The 19,909-nt window shown below is 39.6% G+C and overlaps 1 protein-coding gene across 1 annotated transcript; it reads right to left on the bottom strand.

Annotated features, from left to right (window-relative positions):
• Positions 1-10,529: 10,529 nt before the first annotated feature.
• LOC142658919 (uncharacterized) lies at positions 10,530-14,298 on the bottom strand. The gene is made up of 11 exons (XM_075834527.1): positions 13,907-14,298; positions 13,483-13,824; positions 12,945-13,394; positions 12,604-12,808; positions 12,079-12,207; positions 11,861-11,994; positions 11,556-11,780; positions 11,283-11,462; positions 11,114-11,191; positions 10,926-11,002; positions 10,530-10,648 (listed from the first exon to the last, which is right to left on the bottom strand). The coding sequence occupies exons 1-11, from the start codon at positions 14,185-14,187 to the stop codon at positions 10,530-10,532; spliced, it is 2,220 nt and encodes a 739-aa protein (XP_075690642.1). The 5' UTR covers positions 14,188-14,298.
• Positions 14,299-19,909: the final 5,611 nt, after the last annotated feature.

Here is a 19,909-nt window from a genome sequence, read left to right as displayed (position 1 = left end):
GCCAAAAATGTAGGCCTTTTTCACTAAAATGGGTATAAATAATCATTTTCCACAATGCTGTCCCAGAGCATTTCACAACCAGCAACGAACCGCGGGTCTGATAGAATCAACCGAGGTGTCCATTCGTTCGCCTTGCAAAGCCGAACAATACGACACCTGACTCGGTCGTCTTTTCTGAAAGGGGACTCCTCTTTTGCCCCATAAACATGGCGGAATTTCCATAATAGGAGCTTAATATGGATAGGTTTTCCAATTTTTTTCCATAACCGCTGAATGTAGAGTTATGAGCCCCAAAGCTATTATACGTCACCATCTCCTGAGTATGTATGCCAAGACTCGTGACGATACGTCGCGCCGTTACAGAGGTAATTTCTCGTTAGCCACGCCTGTTTCTAAACACGGCTTCAATTTATTTTTATAAAAAAATTAATATCTTGAAAACTAGCTGTTGGATATAACTAATATTTATTAGACATGTAGCCCTTGACACTCTGACGTAGCCTAAAAAAATTCAGGGTTCTGAGACGCGCGCTTTGACCACAAAAGCCTTGTGAGCGACGGCTATTTTTACACACGTTTACAATGTAGTTTTAATAAAAAAATTAATATCTTAAACGCGAACCGCCTCAAAGCCATCAAACTTCTCACACCTGTAGCAGTTGACACTATGACCTACCCTAAAAAATGTCAAGGGTCTGCGTCGCAGTTTTAGGCCCCAAAAGCCTCTTTAGCTGCTCCTATTTAACGCACAGAGTGCGTAATTTACGATTTAATTTGAATAAATGAACAATATTATAGATACTAGTGGTGCAAAAGGCCTAATTTTTCATACACATCTAGCCTTTGACACTCTGACCTACCCTATAAAAACTCAGGCCAGCAGGACAGATGTAGCCCGCGCAGTGGGCCAAAAATTTAGGCCTTTTTCACTAAAATGGGTATAAATAATCATTTTCCACAATGCTGTCCCAGAGCATTTCACAACCAGCAACGAACCGCGGGTCTGATAGAATCAACCGAGGTGTCCATTCGTTCGCCTTGCAAAGCCGAACAATACGACACCTGACTCGGTCGTCTTTTCTGAAAGGGGACTCCTCTTTTGCCCCATAAACATGGCGGAATTTCCATAATAGGAGCTTAATATGGATAGGTTTTCCAATTTTTTTCCATAACCGCTGAATGTAGAGTTATGAGCCCCAAAGCTATTATACGTCACCATCTCCTGAGTATGTATGCCAAGACTCGTGACGATACGTCGCGCCGTTACAGAGGTAATTTCTCGTTAGCCACGCCTGTTTCTAAACACGGCTTCAATTTATTTTTATAAAAAAATTAATATCTTGAAAACTAGCTGTTGGATATAACTAATATTTATTAGACATGTAGCCCTTGACACTCTGACGTAGCCTAAAAAAATTCAGGGTTCTGAGACGCGCGCTTTGACCACAAAAGCCTTGTGAGCGACGGCTATTTTTACACACGTTTACAATGTAGTTTTAATAAAAAAATTAATATCTTAAACGCGAACCGCCTCAAAGCCATCAAACTTCTCACACCTGTAGCAGTTGACACTATGACCTACCCTAAAAAATGTCAAGGGTCTGCGTCGCAGTTTTAGGCCCCAAAAGCCTCTTTAGCTGCTCCTATTTAACGCACAGAGTGCGTAATTTACGATTTAATTTGAATAAATGAACAATATTATAGATACTAGTGGTGCAAAAGGCCTAATTTTTCATACACATCTAGCCTTTGACACTCTGACCTACCCTATAAAAACTCAGGCCAGCAGGACAGATGTAGCCCGCGCAGTGGGCCAAAAATTTAGGCCTTTTTCACTAAAATGGGTATAAATAATCATTTTCCACAATGCTGTCCCAGAGCATTTCACAACCAGCAACGAACCGCGGGTCTGATAGAATCAACCGAGGTGTCCATTCGTTCGCCTTGCAAAGCCGAACAATACGACACCTGACTCGGTCGTCTTTTCTGAAAGGGGACTCCTCTTTTGCCCCATAAACATGGCGGAATTTCCATAATAGGAGCTTAATATGGATAGGTTTTCCAATTTTTTTCCATAACCGCTGAATGTAGAGTTATGAGCCCCAAAGCTATTATACGTCACCATCTCCTGAGTATGTATGCCAAGACTCGTGACGATACGTCGCGCCGTTAGCGAGGTAATTTCTCGTTAGCGACGCCTGTTTCTAAACACGGCTTCAATTTATTTTTATAAAAAAATTAATATCTTGAAAACTAGCTGTTGGATATAACTAATATTTATTAGACATGTAGCCCTTGACACTCTGACGTAGCCTAAAAAAATTCAGGGTTCTGAGACGCGCGCTTGGACCACAAAAGCCTTGTGAGCGATGGCTATTTTTACACACGTTTAAAATTTAGTTCTATTGAAAAAATAATGTCTTAAAAGTGCACCACCACAAAGCCATCAAACTTCTGACACCTGTAGCAGTTGACACTCTGACCTACCCTAAAAAATTTCAAGGGTCTGCGTCGCATTTTTAGGCTCCAAAAGCCTCTTTAGCTGCTCCTGTTTTATGCACAGAGTGCGTAATTTACGATTTAATTCTAATAAATGAACAATATTATAGATACTGGTAGTGCAAAAGGCTTAATTTTTCATACACATCTAGCCTTTGTCACTCTGACCTACTATATAAAAACTCAGGCTAGTAGGACAGATGTAGCCCGCGCAGCGGGCCAAAAATGTAGGCCTTTTTCACTAAAATGGGTATAAATAATCATTTTCCACAATACTGTCCCAGAGCATTTCACAACCAGCAACGAACCGCAAGTCTAATAGAATCAACCAAGGCGTCCATTCGTTCGCCTTGCAAAGCCGAACAATACGACACCTGACTTGGTCGTCTTTTCTGAAAGGGGACTCCTCTTTTGCCCCATAAACATGGCGGAATTTCCATATTAAGAGCTTAATATGGATAGGTTTACCAATTTTTTTCCGTAACCGCTCAATGTGGATTTACGAGCCCCAAAGCTATTATACGTCACCATCATCTGAGTATGTACGCCAAGAATCGTGACGATACGTCGCGCGGTTAGCGAGGAAAATTCTAGTTAGCCACGCCTGTTTCTACACACGGCTTAAATTTGTTTTTATAAAAAAATTAATATCTTGAAAACTAACTGTTGCATATAACTAATATTTGTTAAACATGTAGCCCTTGACACTCTGACCTAGCCTAAAAAAATTCAGCGTTCTGAGACGCGCGCTTGGACCACAAAAGCCTTGTGAGCGACGGCTATTTTTACACACGTTTACAATGTAGTTTTAATAAAAAAAATAATATCTTAAACGCGAACCGCCTCAAAGCCATCAAACTTCTCACACCTGTAGCAGTTGACACTGTGACCTACCCTAAAAAATTTCAAGGGTCTGCGTCACAGTTTTAGACCCCAAAAGCCTCTTTAGCTGCTCCTGTTTAACGCACAGAGTGCGTAATTTACGTTTTAATTTGAATAAATGAACAATATTATAGATACTAGTAGTGCAAAAGGCCTAATTTTTCATACACATCTAGCCTTTGACACTCTGACCTACCATATAAAAACCCAGTCCAGCAGGACAGATGTAGCCCGCGCAGCGGGCCAAAAATGTAGGCCTTTTTCACTAAAATGGGTATAAATAATCATTTTCCACAATGCTGTCCCAGAGCATTTCACAACCAGCAACGAACCGCGGGTCTGATAGAATCAACCGAGGCGTCCATTCGTTCGCCTTGCAAAGCCGAACAATACGACACCTGACTCGGTCGTCTTTTCTGAAAGGGGACTCCTCTTTTGCCCCATAAACATGGCGGAATTTCCATAATAGGAGCTTAATATGGATAGGTTTTCCAATTTTTTTCCATAACCGCTGAATGTAGAGTTATGAGCCCCAAAGCTATTATACGTCACCATCTCCTGAGTATGTATGCCAAGACTCGTGATGATACGTCGCGCCATTAGCGAGGTAATTTCTCGTTAGCGACGCCTGTTTCTAAACACGGCTTCAATTTATTTTTATAAAAAAATTAATATCTTGAAAACTAGCTGTTGGATATAACTAATATTTATTAGACATGTAGCCCTTGACACTCTGACGTAGCCTCAAAAAATTCAGGGTTCTGAGACGCGCGCTTGGACCACAAAAGCCTTGTGAGCGATGGCTATTTTTACACACGTTTAAAATTTAGTTCTATTGAAAAAATAATGTCTTAAAAGTGCACCACCACAAAGCCATCAAACTTCTGACACCTGTAGCAGTTGACACTCTGACCTACCCTAAAAAATTTCAAGGGTCTGCGTCGCATTTTTAGGCTCCAAAAGCCTCTTTAGCTGCTCCTGTTTTATGCACAGAGTGCGTAATTTACGATTTAATTCTAATAAATGAACAATATTATAGATACTGGTAGTGCAAAAGGCTTAATTTTTCATACACATCTAGCCTTTGTCACTCTGACCTACTATATAAAAACTCAGGCTAGTAGGACAGATGTAGCCCGCGCAGCGGGCCAAAAATGTAGGCCTTTTTCACTAAAATGGGTATAAATAATCATTTTCCACAATACTGTCCCAGAGCATTTCACAACCAGCAACGAACCGCAAGTCTAATAGAATCAACCAAGGCGTCCATTCGTTCGCCTTGCAAAGCCGAACAATACGACACCTGACTTGGTCGTCTTTTCTGAAAGGGGACTCCTCTTTTGCCCCATAAACATGGCGGAATTTCCATATTAAGAGCTTAATATGGATAGGTTTACCAATTTTTTTCCGTAACCGCTCAATGTGGATTTAGGAGCCCCAAAGCTATTATACGTCACCATCATCTGAGTATGTACGCCAAGAATCGTGACGATACGTCGCGCGGTTAGCGAGGAAAATTCTAGTTAGCCACGCCTGTTTCTACACACGGCTTAAATTTGTTTTTATAAAAAAATTAATATCTTGAAAACTAACTGTTGCATATAACTAATATTTGTTAAACATGTAGCCCTTGACACTCTGACCTAGCCTAAAAAAATTCAGCGTTCTGAGACGCGCGCTTGGACCACAAAAGCCTTGTGAGCGACGGCTATTTTTACACACGTTTACAATGTAGTTTTAATAAAAAAAATAATATCTTAAACGCGAACCGCCTCAAAGCCATCAAACTTCTCACACCTGTAGCAGTTGACACTGTGACCTACCCTAAAAAATTTCAAGGGTCTGCGTCACAGTTTTAGACCCCAAAAGCCTCTTTAGCTGCTCCTGTTTAACGCACAGAGTGCGTAATTTACGTTTTAATTTGAATAAATGAACAATATTATAGATACTAGTAGTGCAAAAGGCCTAATTTTTCATACACATCTAGCCTTTGACACTCTGACCTACCATATAAAAACCCAGTCCAGCAGGACAGATGTAGCCCGCGCAGCGGGCCAAAAATGTAGGCCTTTTTCACTAAAATGGGTATAAATAATCATTTTCCACAATGCTGTCCCAGAGCATTTCACAACCAGCAACGAACCGCGGGTCTGATAGAATCAACCGAGGCGTCCATTCGTTCGCCTTGCAAAGCCGAACAATACGACACCTGACTCGGTCGTCTTTTCTGAAAGGGGACTCCTCTTTTGCCCCATAAACATGGCGGAATTTCCATAATAGGAGCTTAATATGGATAGGTTTTCCAATTTTTTTCCATAACCGCTGAATGTAGAGTTATGAGCCCCAAAGCTATTATACGTCACCATCTCCTGAGTATGTATGCCAAGACTCGTGATGATACGTCGCGCCATTAGCGAGGTAATTTCTCGTTAGCGACGCCTGTTTCTAAACACGGCTTCAATTTATTTTTATAAAAAAATTAATATCTTGAAAACTAGCTGTTGGATATAACTAATATTTATTAGACATGTAGCCCTTGACACTCTGACGTAGCCTCAAAAAATTCAGGGTTCTGAGACGTGCGCTTGGACCACAAAAGCCTTGTGAGCGATGGCTATTTTTACACACGTTTACAATGTAGTTTTAATTAAAAAAATAATATCTTAAACGCGAACCGCCTCAAAGCCATCAAACTTCTCACACCTGTAGCAGTTGACACTATGACCTACCCTAAAAAATTTCAAGGGTCTGCGTCGCAGTTTTAGGCCCCAAAAGCCTCTTTAGCTGCTCCTGTTTAACGCACAGAGTGCGTAATTTACGATTTAATTTGAATAAATGAACAATATTATAGATACTAGTAGTGCAAAAGGCCTAATTTTTCATACACATCTAGCCTTTGACACTCTGACCTACCCTATAAAAACTCAGGCCAGCAGGACAGATGTAGCCCGCGCAGCGGGCCAAAAATGTAGGCCTTTTTCACTAAAATGGGTATAAATAATCATTTTCCACAATGCTGTCCCAGAGCATTTCACAACCAGCAACGAACCGCGGGTCTGATAGAATCAACCGAGGTGTCCATTTGTTCGCCTTGCAAAGCCGAACAATACGACACCTGACTCGGTCGTCTTTTCTGAAAGGGGACTCCTCTTTTGCCCCATAAACATGGTGGAATTTCCATAATAGGATCTTAATATGGATAGGTTTTCCAATTTTTTTCCATAACCGCTGAATGTAGAGTTATGAGCCCCAAAGCTATTATACGTCACCATCTCCTGAGTATGTATGCCAAGACTCGTGACGATACGTTGCGCCATTAGCGAGGTAATTTCTCGTTAGCGACGCCTGTTTCTAAACACGGCTTCAATTTATTTTTATAAAAACATTAATATCTTGAAAACTAGCTGTTGGATATAACTAATATTTATTAGACATGTAGCCCTTGACACTCTGACATAGCCTAAAAAAAATCAGGGTTCTGAGACGCGCGCTTGGACCACAAAAGCCTTGTGAGCGACGGCTATTTTTACACACGTTTACAATGTAGTTTTAATAAAAAAAATAATATCTTAAACACGAACCGCCTCAAAGCCATCAAACTTCTTACACCTGTAGCAGTTGACACTATGACCTACCCTAAAAAATTTCAAGGGTCTGCGTCGCAGTTTTAGGCCCCAAAAGCCTCTTTAGCTGCTCCTATTTAACGCACAGAGTGCGTAATTTACGATTTCATTTGAATAAATGAACAATATTATAGATACTAGTAGTGCAAAAGGCCTAATTTTTCATACACATCTAGCCTTTGACACTCTGACCTACCCTATAAAAACTCAGGCCAGCAGGACAGATGTAGCCCGCGCAGCGGGCCAAAAATGTAGGCCTTTTTCACTAAAATGGGTATAAATAATCATTTTCCACAATGCTGTCCCAGAGCATTTCACAACCAGCAACAAACCGCGGGTCTGATAGAATCAACCGAGGTGTCCATTCGTTCGCCTTGCAAAGCCGAACAATACGACACCTGACTCAGTCGTCTTTTCTGAAAGGGGACTCCTCTTTTGCCCCATAAACATGGTGGAATTTCCATAATAGGAGCTTAATATGGATAGATTTTCCAATTTTTTTCCGTAACCGCTCAATGTAGAGTTACGAGCCCCGAAGCTGTTATATGTCACCATCTCCTGAGTAGCTACGCCAAGACTCGTGACGATACGTCACGCGGTTAGCGAGGTAAATTCTCGTTAGCGACGCCTGTTTCTAAACATGGCTTCAATTTATTTTTATAAAAAAATTAATATCTTGAAAACTAGCTGTTGGATATAACTAATATTTGTTAGACATGTAGCCCTTGACACTCTGACCTAGCCTAAAAAAATTCAGGGTTCTGTGACGCGCGCTTGGACCACAAAAGCCTTGTGAGCGACGGCTATTCTTACACACGTTTACAATGTAGTTCTAATAAAAAAAATAATATCTTAAAAGCGAACCGCCTCAAAGCCATCAAACTTCTCACACCTGTAGCAGTTGACACTATGACCTACCCAAAAAAATGTCAAGGGTCTGCGTAGCAGTTTTAGGCCCTAAAAGCCTCTTTAGCTGCTCCTGTTTAACGCACAGAGTGCGTAATTTACTATTTAATTCTAATAAATGAACAATATTATAGATAATAGTAGTGCAAAAGGCCTAATTTTTCATACACATCTAGCCTTTGACACTCTGACCTACCATATAAAATCTTAGGCCAGCAGGACAGATGTAGCCCGCGCAGCGGGTCAAAAATTTAGGCCTTTTTCACTAAAATGGGTATAAATAATAATTTTCCATAATGCTGTCCCAGAGCATTTCACAACCAGCAACGAACCGCGGGTCTGATAGAATCAACCGAGGCATCCATTCGTTCGCCTTGCAAAGCCGAACAATACGACACCTGAATCGGTTGTCTTTTCTGAAAGGGGACTCCTCTTTTGCCCCATAAACATGGCGGAATTTCCATATTAAGAGCTTAATATGGATAGGTTTTCCAATTTTTTTCCGTAACTGCTCAATGTAGAGTTATGAGCCCCGAAGCTATTATACGTCACCATCTCCTGAGTATGTACGCCAAGACTCGTGACGATACGTCACGCGGTTAGCAAGGTCAATTCTCGTTAGCAACGCCTGTTTCTAAACACGGCTTCAATTTATTTTTATAAAAAAATTAATATCTTGAAAACTAGCTGTTGCATATAACTAATATTTGTTAGACATGTAGCCCTTGACACTCTGACCTAGCCTAAAAAAATTCAGGGTTCTGCGTCGTATTTTTAGGCCCCAAAAGCCTCTTTAGCTGCTCCTGTTTAACGCACACAGTTCGTAATTTACGATTTAATTTTTAATAACTAAATGATATTATAAATACTAGTAGTGCAAAAGGCCTAATTGTTCATACACATCTAGCCTTTGACACTCTGACCACCCATATAAAAACTCAGGCGAGCAGGACAGATATAGCCCGCGCAGCGGGCAAACTATTTAGGCCTTTTTTACTAAAATGGGTATAAATAATCATTTTCCACAATGCTGTCTCAGAGCATTTCACAACCAGCAACGAACCGCGGGTCTGATAGAATCAACCGAGGCATCTATTTGTTCGCCTTGCAAAGCCGAACAATACGACACCTGACTCGGTCGTCTTTTCTAAAAGGAGACTTTTCTTTTGCCCCATTAACATGGCGGAATTTCCATATTTAGAGCTTAATATGGATAGGTTTACCAATTTTTTTCCGTAACCGTTTAATGTGGAGTTACGAGCGCCGAAGCTGTATACGTCACCATCTCCTGAGTATATATGCCAAGACTCGTGATGGTACATCGCGCAGGTAGCGAGGAAAATCCTCGTTAGCGACGCCTGTTTCTGCACACGGCTTCAATTTATGTTTAGGAAAAAAATTAATATCTTAAAAACGAACTGTTCCATATATCTAATATTTGTTAGACATGTAGCCATGGACACTCTCACCTAGCCTAAAAATATTCAGGGTTCTGTGACGCGCGCTTGGACCACAAAAGCCTTGTGAGCGACGGCTATTTTTACACACGCTTACAATTTAGTTCTAATGAAAAACTCAGCCAGTTACGCTGTTTACATAACTCACGAACATATAACGTTTTTCATGATCGCAAAACATCTCGCTCAGCGGCAACACACAGTTTTTATGAAGATTAAAAAATATATACATTTATTGAATACATCCAAACATCCCAGAACCCAACAAATAAAAGTGCTATTGTTCTCTGTGCATTTTAATGTCCATTAAAAGTCCATGTTTTTAAGATTCTTATTTCTTCTTCCATTGGTCTAAAATATATTTTGCGCTGGGACGTTTTTTCCCCAGAGCTGATGTCCTAAAGTCCTCTTTATTTTGTCTTCTTCCGGCCGGTGGTTTTGAAGCAATCCTATGATTGAAAGATCATAGATTATTAATAATTAGTATCTCATTCTTACTTTACTAACGGTCCTAATTGTATTCATTAATCCTCTAGAATTTTATGAATATAACTCTAATCTTTATTTATTTTTTATTAAACAGGCAAACCAGGACCCCAATGACCTCTACTATAAGACAGAGTTGATGATTGTGAACCCACGACCACTGAGGAACCCAAAGAGGTTTTCCATGCATTTTCCAGCACATATCAGCTCAGAAACATCATGATAGTGAATTGCAAGGCCTTTAGATGCTACATTTGCCAAGTTGTTCCTAGCAATAGCAAGGGTAGCCTTTATATCCTCATCGCTGCTGTGCTTCATGCATTTTTTGTGCAGGTTCCCAGCATCAACTCTGTCTTATAGCAGATGGGGCAGGTCATTGTGGTCCATTGCCTGTTTAAGAAAAAATAATGAAAGATTATAGTTACATTAATAACATTGAAGAAGATTAATGCATATCGTTAGGACCGTTAGTAAACTAAGAATGAGACATGCTACGCTGCTTCTGTAACTGCCATTCACTACTATTGGAGTCACGGAAACAGCGTAGCTCATTAAATAAAAAAAATATATATCAATTTATTGAATACATCCAAACATCCCAGAACCCAACAAATAAAAGTGCTTTTGTTCCCTGTGCATTTTAATGTCCATTAAAAGTCCATAATTTTTAAGCTTCTTATTTCTTCTTCCATTGGTCCAAAATGTCTTTTACTCTTGGATGGTTTTTTCCCCAGAGCTGATGTCCTAAAGTCCTCTTTATTTTGTCTTCTTCCGGCAGGTGGTCTTGAAGCAATCCTATAATTAAAAGATCATAGATTATTAATAATTAGTTTCTCATAATTAGTTTACTAATGGTCCTGATAATATGCATTAATCCTCTACAATGTTATTAATATAACTCTCATCTTTATTTATTTTTTCTTAATCAGACAAAACAGGACCCCAATGACCTCTGCTATAAGACATAGTTAATGATTCTGAACCCACGACCACTGAGGAACCCAAAGAGGTTTTAATATATATATATATATATATATATATATATATATATATATATGTAAAGGAAATTAACTATCGATGCGCCTGAGCAGAACAACAGGGACTCTTTTGATTGCAGATAGTGATGTATCCCTCGACGTCACGTCAGCCCTTTGATAAAAGAAGAAAATAAATACTGATGTTAAAACAAAATGTGAGACATACAGTTTAATAAGCATATTAGTTTACAAAGTAAGGTCAATAAATGTATTTTATTATTACCCAGAGGAGCTCCCTTCCCCTCTCTGCCTCTGTGCCCTGGACCGTGTTCGGATGAACAATGAGGATGGTACTTGTGCTCTGAAAAAATAACCAAACATTAGTATATCAATTGATAAGTCTAACACAACTGAACTGAGGACATTTATAATAAAACTGAGAGTTTATCTACCTTGAAGTCCAATCATCATCATCATCATCATCATCATGATCAGCCAAGCTTTCTTTTTCTCCTCGGTCAGTTGATTCACTCCAGTCCTCTTTGGCACTGTAATCTTGTTCCTGGGCTTCTTCGTGGGATGTGATATCTTCTCTTTGGATTCCCTGGCCTCCTTCCTGAATGTTCTCTTGTCTATAGGGTAGACATAGAAAAAATAAAGCATTAAACTTCTAAAACAAATCATGTAATATTATACAGTATATATTATTTCCCACAATAAATTACCTTGAAGTGCTGGCTTGGGGCTGCTCACCACCGGCTTGCATTACCAGCATATAACCATGGCATATGTCCGTCAGTGTCTTCTCACGATAGTTTCTTTCCGCTGTCATGTTGGTGTGTGCCAAATATTTGGCAAAAAGACACTTTTCAGAGTCAGAAAAATTAGGGAGAGTCCAAGTTTCGCAAATCCTCCTGACAAGCTGACTGGTGATGTTGGGTAGTTTATATCTAGAAAGGAAAATAGAAAAACATAATACATACACAGCACTTAGAATTGAATAAAGACAGGTGACTTTTAAGAATCTTACTTTGTGTGGTACCGCAGGATGTCATTGGAAACATTATAAATCTCCTTTCCAGATGTAGAGAGGAAAAATACTTCTGTTGGCATGTTGTTCTTTAGCAGCATTGGTCTTACTATCTCAAAGTAGACATTAAACCACTAGGGGAGGGATACAAATAAAGAGATTATTGAAAAGCATCTTTACAACTCCATAAAGTAAGTAGGAGCCTTATAGAAACTTACCATTTCTTCCTCCTTTGTTAGCACATAGGTTGCCACTTGGTGTGTAGAGGTCTTGTGTAACTTGACCCCAACAACTACCAGGTCTAAACCCAAATATCTGTGAGTGATCCTCTCATTCCACTCTGAAACCTATGAGTCAAAAGGAAAAAGTATGAGGGACAATGTACTTGCCACTGTATTGTGTTAGCCCAACCCTACGCCAAGCCACTTGTGTTTTGTTTTTTTTCTATACATATGCCAGTCTTTTGTTTCAGCATAATTTCTATCTCTAGCCAGGTGTAAGGTTTTTACATAGATTATTCACTCTGTTCTTGCAGACAAATATCCGACTTTAATAAGCTAACATTAACCTTATGCAGGCTTCACACCATTATCGGCCTTCAGGGCTCCCCTACACTATTAAAAGTATTTAACTGCAGCCATAAGGCCTCCAGACACTTCTCTAAAAAGCACCCCACAGCATAACCATAACAGGGTAGGAAAACAAAATGACGCAGAAAAACAGAGGAGGAGAAAGCTACTTACAGTCATATGTCTGACAACACCTGGCCGTTGGAGATGCCTCAAAATAAGCAGGGCCTCAAGATAATAAATAATTTCAAGTTGAGTGTCTCGCTTCATGTGTCTGTCTTTTGCAGCTTTGAGGCATTTCAGGAAGGTTGGCTTTGCCACAACTAAAAGCCTCTGACATTCCGGGGGTGTTTTCATAGAATTTGTCAATGACTTGTATCTAAACACAAAGTAAAGAGAAATAATTTTATTGTATATACACAAGTAATAAAGAGTAGTAGCAATATCTAAAATAAATATATACCTATTTGAGGTTTCATACTTTGTCTAAGGATACATTTGAGTTCATAACTCACCGTTTGCTGACAACTTCTCTTGAAATTCCCTTAGATAGCCTCTTTTGAATGTCCTCTGTAACATCCATAAAGAAGTTGCAGGACTTAAACAGCCTTGGTCTTTCTGCAGAGAGATTGGTCGCTCTCAGCTGATACGTCATGAACCTCCTGATATGTTTTAGGTAATTAAAGACAGTCTGGTTTGCAAGCTTCAGGTCACGCAGCTTTGTAAAAAAGGAGTTAACCTTCTCAATGTTGCTGACAAAGTCCAGATTGGGACGCTGCGGGTTCATGTAATAAAGGAACCTTGCCAAATTTTCAACCTCCTGCTTGTAGTTGGGCACATCCAATGTGTGCTGCAAATAGTAGGCAAAGCCCTTCAGTATTGGTTCGTCCAATGAATGTCGCTTGTATAGTCCAGCAGCCTTCATCTTCTGTCTTGTGACCACCGTCCATTTTGTCTGTAGGATTCTGTAATTTTGGAGAAAAGTGCAAGACATCAGATTTGACACATTTGACAGCCACAGAGAATACGTAAGGATTATCTATGTACACTGACCTCTGTGTCCTGTCATCAAAGTTTCCTGTAGTTCCGCTTTCTTGATTGGATTCTTCCTCAGACTCTAGTTGAAGCTGAAAGTCTCTATCACTTTCCTCCTCTGCGCTGTCATCTTCATGTGCTCTTCTGCCTTCTTCATTGTGTTGGTCTTCCCTCGGGTCTTCAGGCTGTGCAAGGAATGGTGTGTCTGTAACTTCTTCCTCAGGATCTGCAGGGATCAGTGTGACCTCCATTTCCTCATCAGGGACTGGTATGGCTGCAATATCCTCTACAGCCGCTGTGTGATGTGGCACAGTAAGGGCAGTTGATGCAGAGGTTGATGGTCTTCCATATTGTACATTGCTGTAAAATATAAAAAGCAACGTGAGTATAAGTGTAAACACTCGAGAGCTATGAGACATAAGCAGACAGGGGTGACACATACCTGGCCACAGTTGGTTTGTTAATGATCAAAAAGCCCCTGTCCTCGAGGAAGGGGACAACGTTTTCCAATGAGCCAAGAGAGATGATCTCTTGGTAACTGATTGCAGTGCCCTTAGATGCAATTTTCACCAGGGTTTTCCTGGCCAATGCCACAGTGGCTTTTATCTCCTCATCGCTGCTGAACCTCATACACTTTCTCCTCAGATGTGTAGAGAATAATGTCTGTGTACGGTAACATACTGGGCATGTCATAGGAGTTCTGTTTTGCCTGTTGAAAGACATGAGGTTTTGGATTTAAAAATGTCCTAAGTAATATAGCTTAGTTTGAAATATACCCAAACTGCAATCTCAAAAATAGTCACAAGATGTCCCACTACATGCATACTGATTTGTTTCAGGCAGGCTAACTGAACAATGCCTGGGTTTTAATACCACGCCCTACTGAAACAGGAGGCCTCTACGCTACCACATGGCTTCTCATAGTAACCTCTCTATGTTATAGGCAGTCTACAACATGTATTTTATACAAAAATGGCTATGTATTTTAGGGTATATCCTAGAGGTCAATAAACACATGAACTTGTACTTTTGCTGCAGATTACATGCTTGTAACTCAACTACCTGAACAATGCCTGGGCCTGTACAATATGGCCTACTGAAAATAAAATGGCACCTCTTCCCTAGCCCATGGCTCACCATGATTTCACTATACAATTTGCCTGAACTGAACATTAATGATGAACATAAATATACGTTAATAAACATATTTACTTACAATTTGGCTGCAGACTCCATTCCTGTAACTAGAACTTGTTGTCCTAAAGATGTATATTTGAGTCAAAAAAACAATAAATCTTTTAGAAGCAGTATCCAAAAGGCAGATGATGTAGGTATCCAGGTACAATGTCTCAAGTGAATAAGGTGAATAGCAAAAAAATGATGCAATCCAAGAAGGAGATCAGTCAATAGCTTTCAAGAAAACTTCCAAACTGACTGAAAATGCCTCAGTGTTTTAAACTGTTTTATAGTGTGAGGTTGATGCTTTGTAAGAAGATCCTCTTACACAAACAACAAACAGAGCCTGTGATAGGAGAGTTTGAATGATGCACAAAAGCTTATCTGCCTTTTTAGTGGCTGAGGAGAATAACAGAGATAAAACTACAGACTCATGCTGAAAACCTGATAATACAATTGTTTGAATACAATAATGGCCGGATCATGACACGGATTTGAAACAGAACCGTGTGTCCGATGGACGTGAGCTAGGCGTCCATTCGTTCACCTTGCAGAGCCGAACAATATGACACCTGACTCTGTCGTCTTTTCTAAAAGGGTACCCCTCTTTTGCCCAATAAACATGGTGGAATTTCCTTATTAATTTATTTTTATTACAATAATTATTGTAATAATAATGTTGTTATATTGTATAATATGTAAATATGGTTTATGCCTATGCTTAACTTTAAAGTGTAGCTAAATGTTTGGCAAACTTCTGACATGTCAAAGTGACATGTCAGAAGTTTGGATTGGTGGGGGTCTGAACACTGAGACCCCCACCAATCGCTAGAACAAAGCTGCTGAGCGTTCACACGAGTGCTTCAGCTGTTTTGTTTTAGCGATTGGTGGGGATCTCAGTGCTCGGACCCCCACCAATCCAAACTTCTGACATGTCACTGTGACATGTCAGAAGTTTGTCAAACATTTAGCTACACTTTATTTTTGTGTTCTGTATTAATAAAGTTGTTATGTTGTATTATATGTAAAGTTGTTTTCGGCCTATTCTTACAGTGTACCTAAACGTTTATCAAACTTCTGACATGGTTTTAGTGCAGCTATGGTCCCCCATAGCTGCACCATACATTTTAATATGGTGCCCCCATAGCTGCACCATACAGTGTAATGCTCCCACAGTTGCACCATACAGTATAATGCCCCCCATAGCTGTCCCATACCATTTAATACCATTTAATACCATTTAATACCCCCATAGCTGCACCATACACTGTAATGCCCCCCATAGCTGCACCATACAGTATAATGGCGGGATCATGACACTGATTTGAAACAGAACCGTGTGTCCGATGGACGCGAGCTAGGCGTCCATTCGTTCACCTTGCAGAGCCGAACAATATGACACCTGACTCTCTTGTCTTTTCTAAAAGGGTACCCCTCTTTTGCCCAATAAACATGGTGGAATTCTCTTATTAATTTATTTTTATTACAAAATTAATATCTCCAAAACTAACCGTTGAATATCCCTTATATTTATTACACATGTAGCCCTTAACACTCTGACCTATCCTAAAAAATTAGGGGTAATAGGCATGCATGCAGTAGCTGTTTGGATGTGGATTTTTGAAATGACCGAGTTTTTGGTAGAAGGCACTGATGAATATAAGATAAGTGCGTTTACCAATTAATCTGTGTTTTTTCAGAAATCCATCTAAAAATAGATATGACACGGATTTTCGTGGGTCCGATGGACGCGAGCTAGGCGTCCATTCGTTCACCTTGCAGAGCCGAACAATATGACACCTGACTCTGTCGTCTTTTCTAAAAGGGTACCCCTCTTTTGCCCAATAAACATGGTGGAATTCCCTTATTAATTTATTTTTATTACAAAATTAATATCTCCAAAACTAACCGTTGAATATCCCTTATATTTATTACACATGTAGCCCTTAACACTCTGACCTATCCTAAAAAATTAGGGGTGATAGGCATGCATGCAGTAGCTGTTTGGATGTGAATTTTTGAAATGACCGAGTTTTTGGTAGAAGGCACTGATGAATATAAGATAAGTGCGTTTACCAATTAATCTGTGTTTTTTCAGAAATCCATCTAAAAATAGATATGACACAGATTTTCGTGGGTCCGATGGACGCGAGCTAGGCGTCCATTCGTTCACCTTGCAGAGCCGAACAATATGACACCTGACTCTGTCGTCTTTTCTAAAAGGGTACCCCTCTTTTGCCCAATAAACATGGTGGAATTCCCTTATTAATTTATTTTTATTACAAAATTAATATCTCCAAAACTAACCGTTGAATATCCCTTATATTTAATACACATGTAGCCCTTAACACTCTGACCTATCCTAAAAAATTAGGGGTGATAGGCATGCATGCAGTAGCTGTTTGGATGTGGATTTTTGAAATGACCGAGTTTTAGGTAGAAGGCACTGATGAATATAAGATAAGTGCGTTTACCAATTAATCTGTGTTTTTTCAGAAATCCATCTAAAAATAGATATGACACAGATTTTCGTGGGTCCGATGGACGCGAGCTAGGCGTCCATTCGTTCACCTTGCAGAGCCGAACAATATGACACCTGACTCTGTCGTCTTTTCTAAAAGGGTACCCCTCTTTTGCCCAATAAACATGGTGGAATTCCCTTATTAATTTATTTTTATTACAAAATTAATATCTCCAAAACTAACCGTTGAATATCCCTTATATTTATTACACATGTAGCCCTTAACACTCTGACCTATCCTAAAAAATTAGGGGTGATAGGCATGCATGCAGTAGCTGTTTGGATGTGGATTTTTGAAATGACCGAGTTTTAGGTAGAAGGCACTGATGAATATAAGATAAGTGCGTTTACCAATTAATCTGTGTTTTTTCAGAAATCCATCTAAAAATAGATATGACACAGATTTTCGTGGGTCCGATGGACGCGAGCTAGGCGTCCATTCGTTCACCTTGCAGAGCCGAACAATATGACACCTGACTCTGTCGTCTTTTCTAAAAGGGTACCCCTCTTTTGCCCAATAAACATGGTGGAATTCCCTTATTAATTTATTTTTATTACAAAATTAATATCTCCAAAACTAACCGTTGAATATCCCTTATATTTATTACACATGTAGCCCTTAACACTCTGACCTATCCTAAAAAATTAGGGGTGATAGGCATGCATGCAGTAGCTGTTTGGATGTGGATTTTTGAAATGACAGAGTTTTTGGTAGAAGGCACTGATGAATATAAGATAAGTGCGTTTACCAATTAATCTGTGTTTTTACACAGATCCATATGAAATCAGATTAGACATGGTATTATCACACGAGAAAGATCTTTAAAGCCCCTGGACACATATTGCACCCAGAGTGCATTTCTTGACATTTTGTGGTAGTCACCCCAAAATATAAGTCAGCCCCCCCCCATAACTCCTGTGAGGGTTTGTAACACTTTTTTGAGTGTATCCCATAACAGGGCTTTGGAAGGGGTGATAGGCATGCATGCAGTAGCTGTTTGGATTTAAATTTTTGAAATGACCGAGTTTTAGGTAGAAGGCACTGATGAATATAAGATAAGTGCGTTTACCAATTAATCTGTGTTTTTTCAGAAATCCATCTAAAAATAGATATGACACGGATTTCCGTGCGTCCGAATGACGCGAGCTAGGCGTCCATTCGTTCACCTTGCAGAGCCGAACAATATGACACCTGACTCTGTTGTCTTTTCTAAAAGGGTACCCCTCTTTTGCCCAATAAACATGGTGGAATTCCCTTATTAATTTGTTTTTATTACAAAATTAATATCTCCAAAACTAACCGTTGAATATCCCTTATATTTATTACACATGTAGCCCTTAACACTCTGACCTATCCTAAAAAATTAGGGGTGATAGGCATGCATGCAGTAGCTGTTTGGATGTGGATTTTTGAAATGACCGAGTTTTAGGTAGAAGGCACTGATGAATATAAGATAAGTGCGTTTACCAATTAATCTGTGTTTTTTCAGAAATCCATCTAAAAATAGATATGACACGGATTTCCGTGGGTCCGAATGACGCGAGCTAGGCGTCCATTCGTTCACCTTGCAGAGCCGAACAATATGACACCTGACTCTGTCGTCTTTTCTAAAAGGGTACCCCTCTTTTGCCCAATAAACATGGTGGAATTCCCTTATTAATTTGTTTTTATTACAAAATTAATATCTCCAAAACTAACCGTTGAATATCCCTTATATTTATTACACATGTAGCCCTTAACACTCTGACCTATCCTAAAAAATTAGGGGTGATAGGCATGCATGCAGTAGCTGTTTGGATGTGGATTTTTGAAATGACCGAGTTTTTGGTAGAAGGCACTGATGAATATAAGATAAGTGCGTTTACCAATTAATCTGTGTTTTTACACAGATCCATATGAAATCAGATTAGACATGGTATTATCACACGAGAAAGATCTTTAAAGCCCCTGGACACATATTGCACCCAGAGTGCATTTCTTGACATGTTGTGGTAGTCACCCCAAAATATAAGTCAGCCCCCCCCCATAACTCCTGTGAGGGTTTGTAACACTTTTTTGAGTGTATCCCATAACAGGGCTTTGGAAGGGGTGATAGGCATGCATGCAGTAGCTGTTTGGATTTAAATTTTTGAAATGACCGAGTTTTAGGTAGAAGGCACTGATGAATATAAGATAAGTGCGTTTACCAATTAATCTGTGTTTTTTCAGAAATCCATCTAAAAATAGATATGACACGGATTTCCGTGCGTCCGAATGATGCGAGCTAGGCGTCCATTCGTTCACCTTGCAGAGCCGAACAATATGACACCTGACTCTGTTGTCTTTTCTAAAAGGGTACCCCTCTTTTGCCCAATAAACATGGTGGAATTCCCTTATTAATTTGTTTTTATTACAAAATTAATATCTCCAAAACTAACCGTTGAATATCCCTTATATTTATTACACATGTAGCCCTTAACACTCTGACCTATCCTAAAAAATTAGGGGTGATAGGCATGCATGCAGTAGCTGTTTGGATGTGGATTTTTGAAATGACCGAGTTTTAGGTAGAAGGCACTGATGAATATAAGATAAGTGCGTTTACCAATTAATCTGTGTTTTTTCAGAAATCCATCTAAAAATAGATATGACACGGATTTCCGTGGGTCCGAATGACGCGAGCTAGGCGTCCATTCGTTCACCTTGCAGAGCCGAACAATATGACACCTGACTCTGTTGTCTTTTCTAAAAGGGTACCCCTCTTTTGC

The sequence above is a fragment of the Rhinoderma darwinii genome, chromosome 8 (assembly GCF_050947455.1).
Source record: "Rhinoderma darwinii isolate aRhiDar2 chromosome 8, aRhiDar2.hap1, whole genome shotgun sequence".
Taxonomy (NCBI): domain Eukaryota; kingdom Metazoa; phylum Chordata; class Amphibia; order Anura; family Rhinodermatidae; genus Rhinoderma; species Rhinoderma darwinii.
The sequence above is the reverse complement of the archived record's forward strand: the minus strand, read 5'-3'. Positions and strand labels throughout refer to the sequence as shown.

Excerpts from the sequence above, each read along its gene's own strand:
- LOC142658919 (XM_075834527.1), bottom strand. The coding sequence starts at position 14,187 with ATGTCTTTCAACAGGCAAAACAGAACTCCTATGACATGCCCAGTATGT. Across the intron at positions 13,395-13,482 it reads TTTGATGACAGGACACAGAG|AATCCTACAGACAAAATGGA; the intron begins GTCAGTGTACAT and ends CCAAAATTACAG. Across the intron at positions 11,463-11,555 it reads CCCCAAGCCAGCACTTCAAG|ACAAGAGAACATTCAGGAAG; the intron begins GTAATTTATTGT and ends TCTACCCTATAG.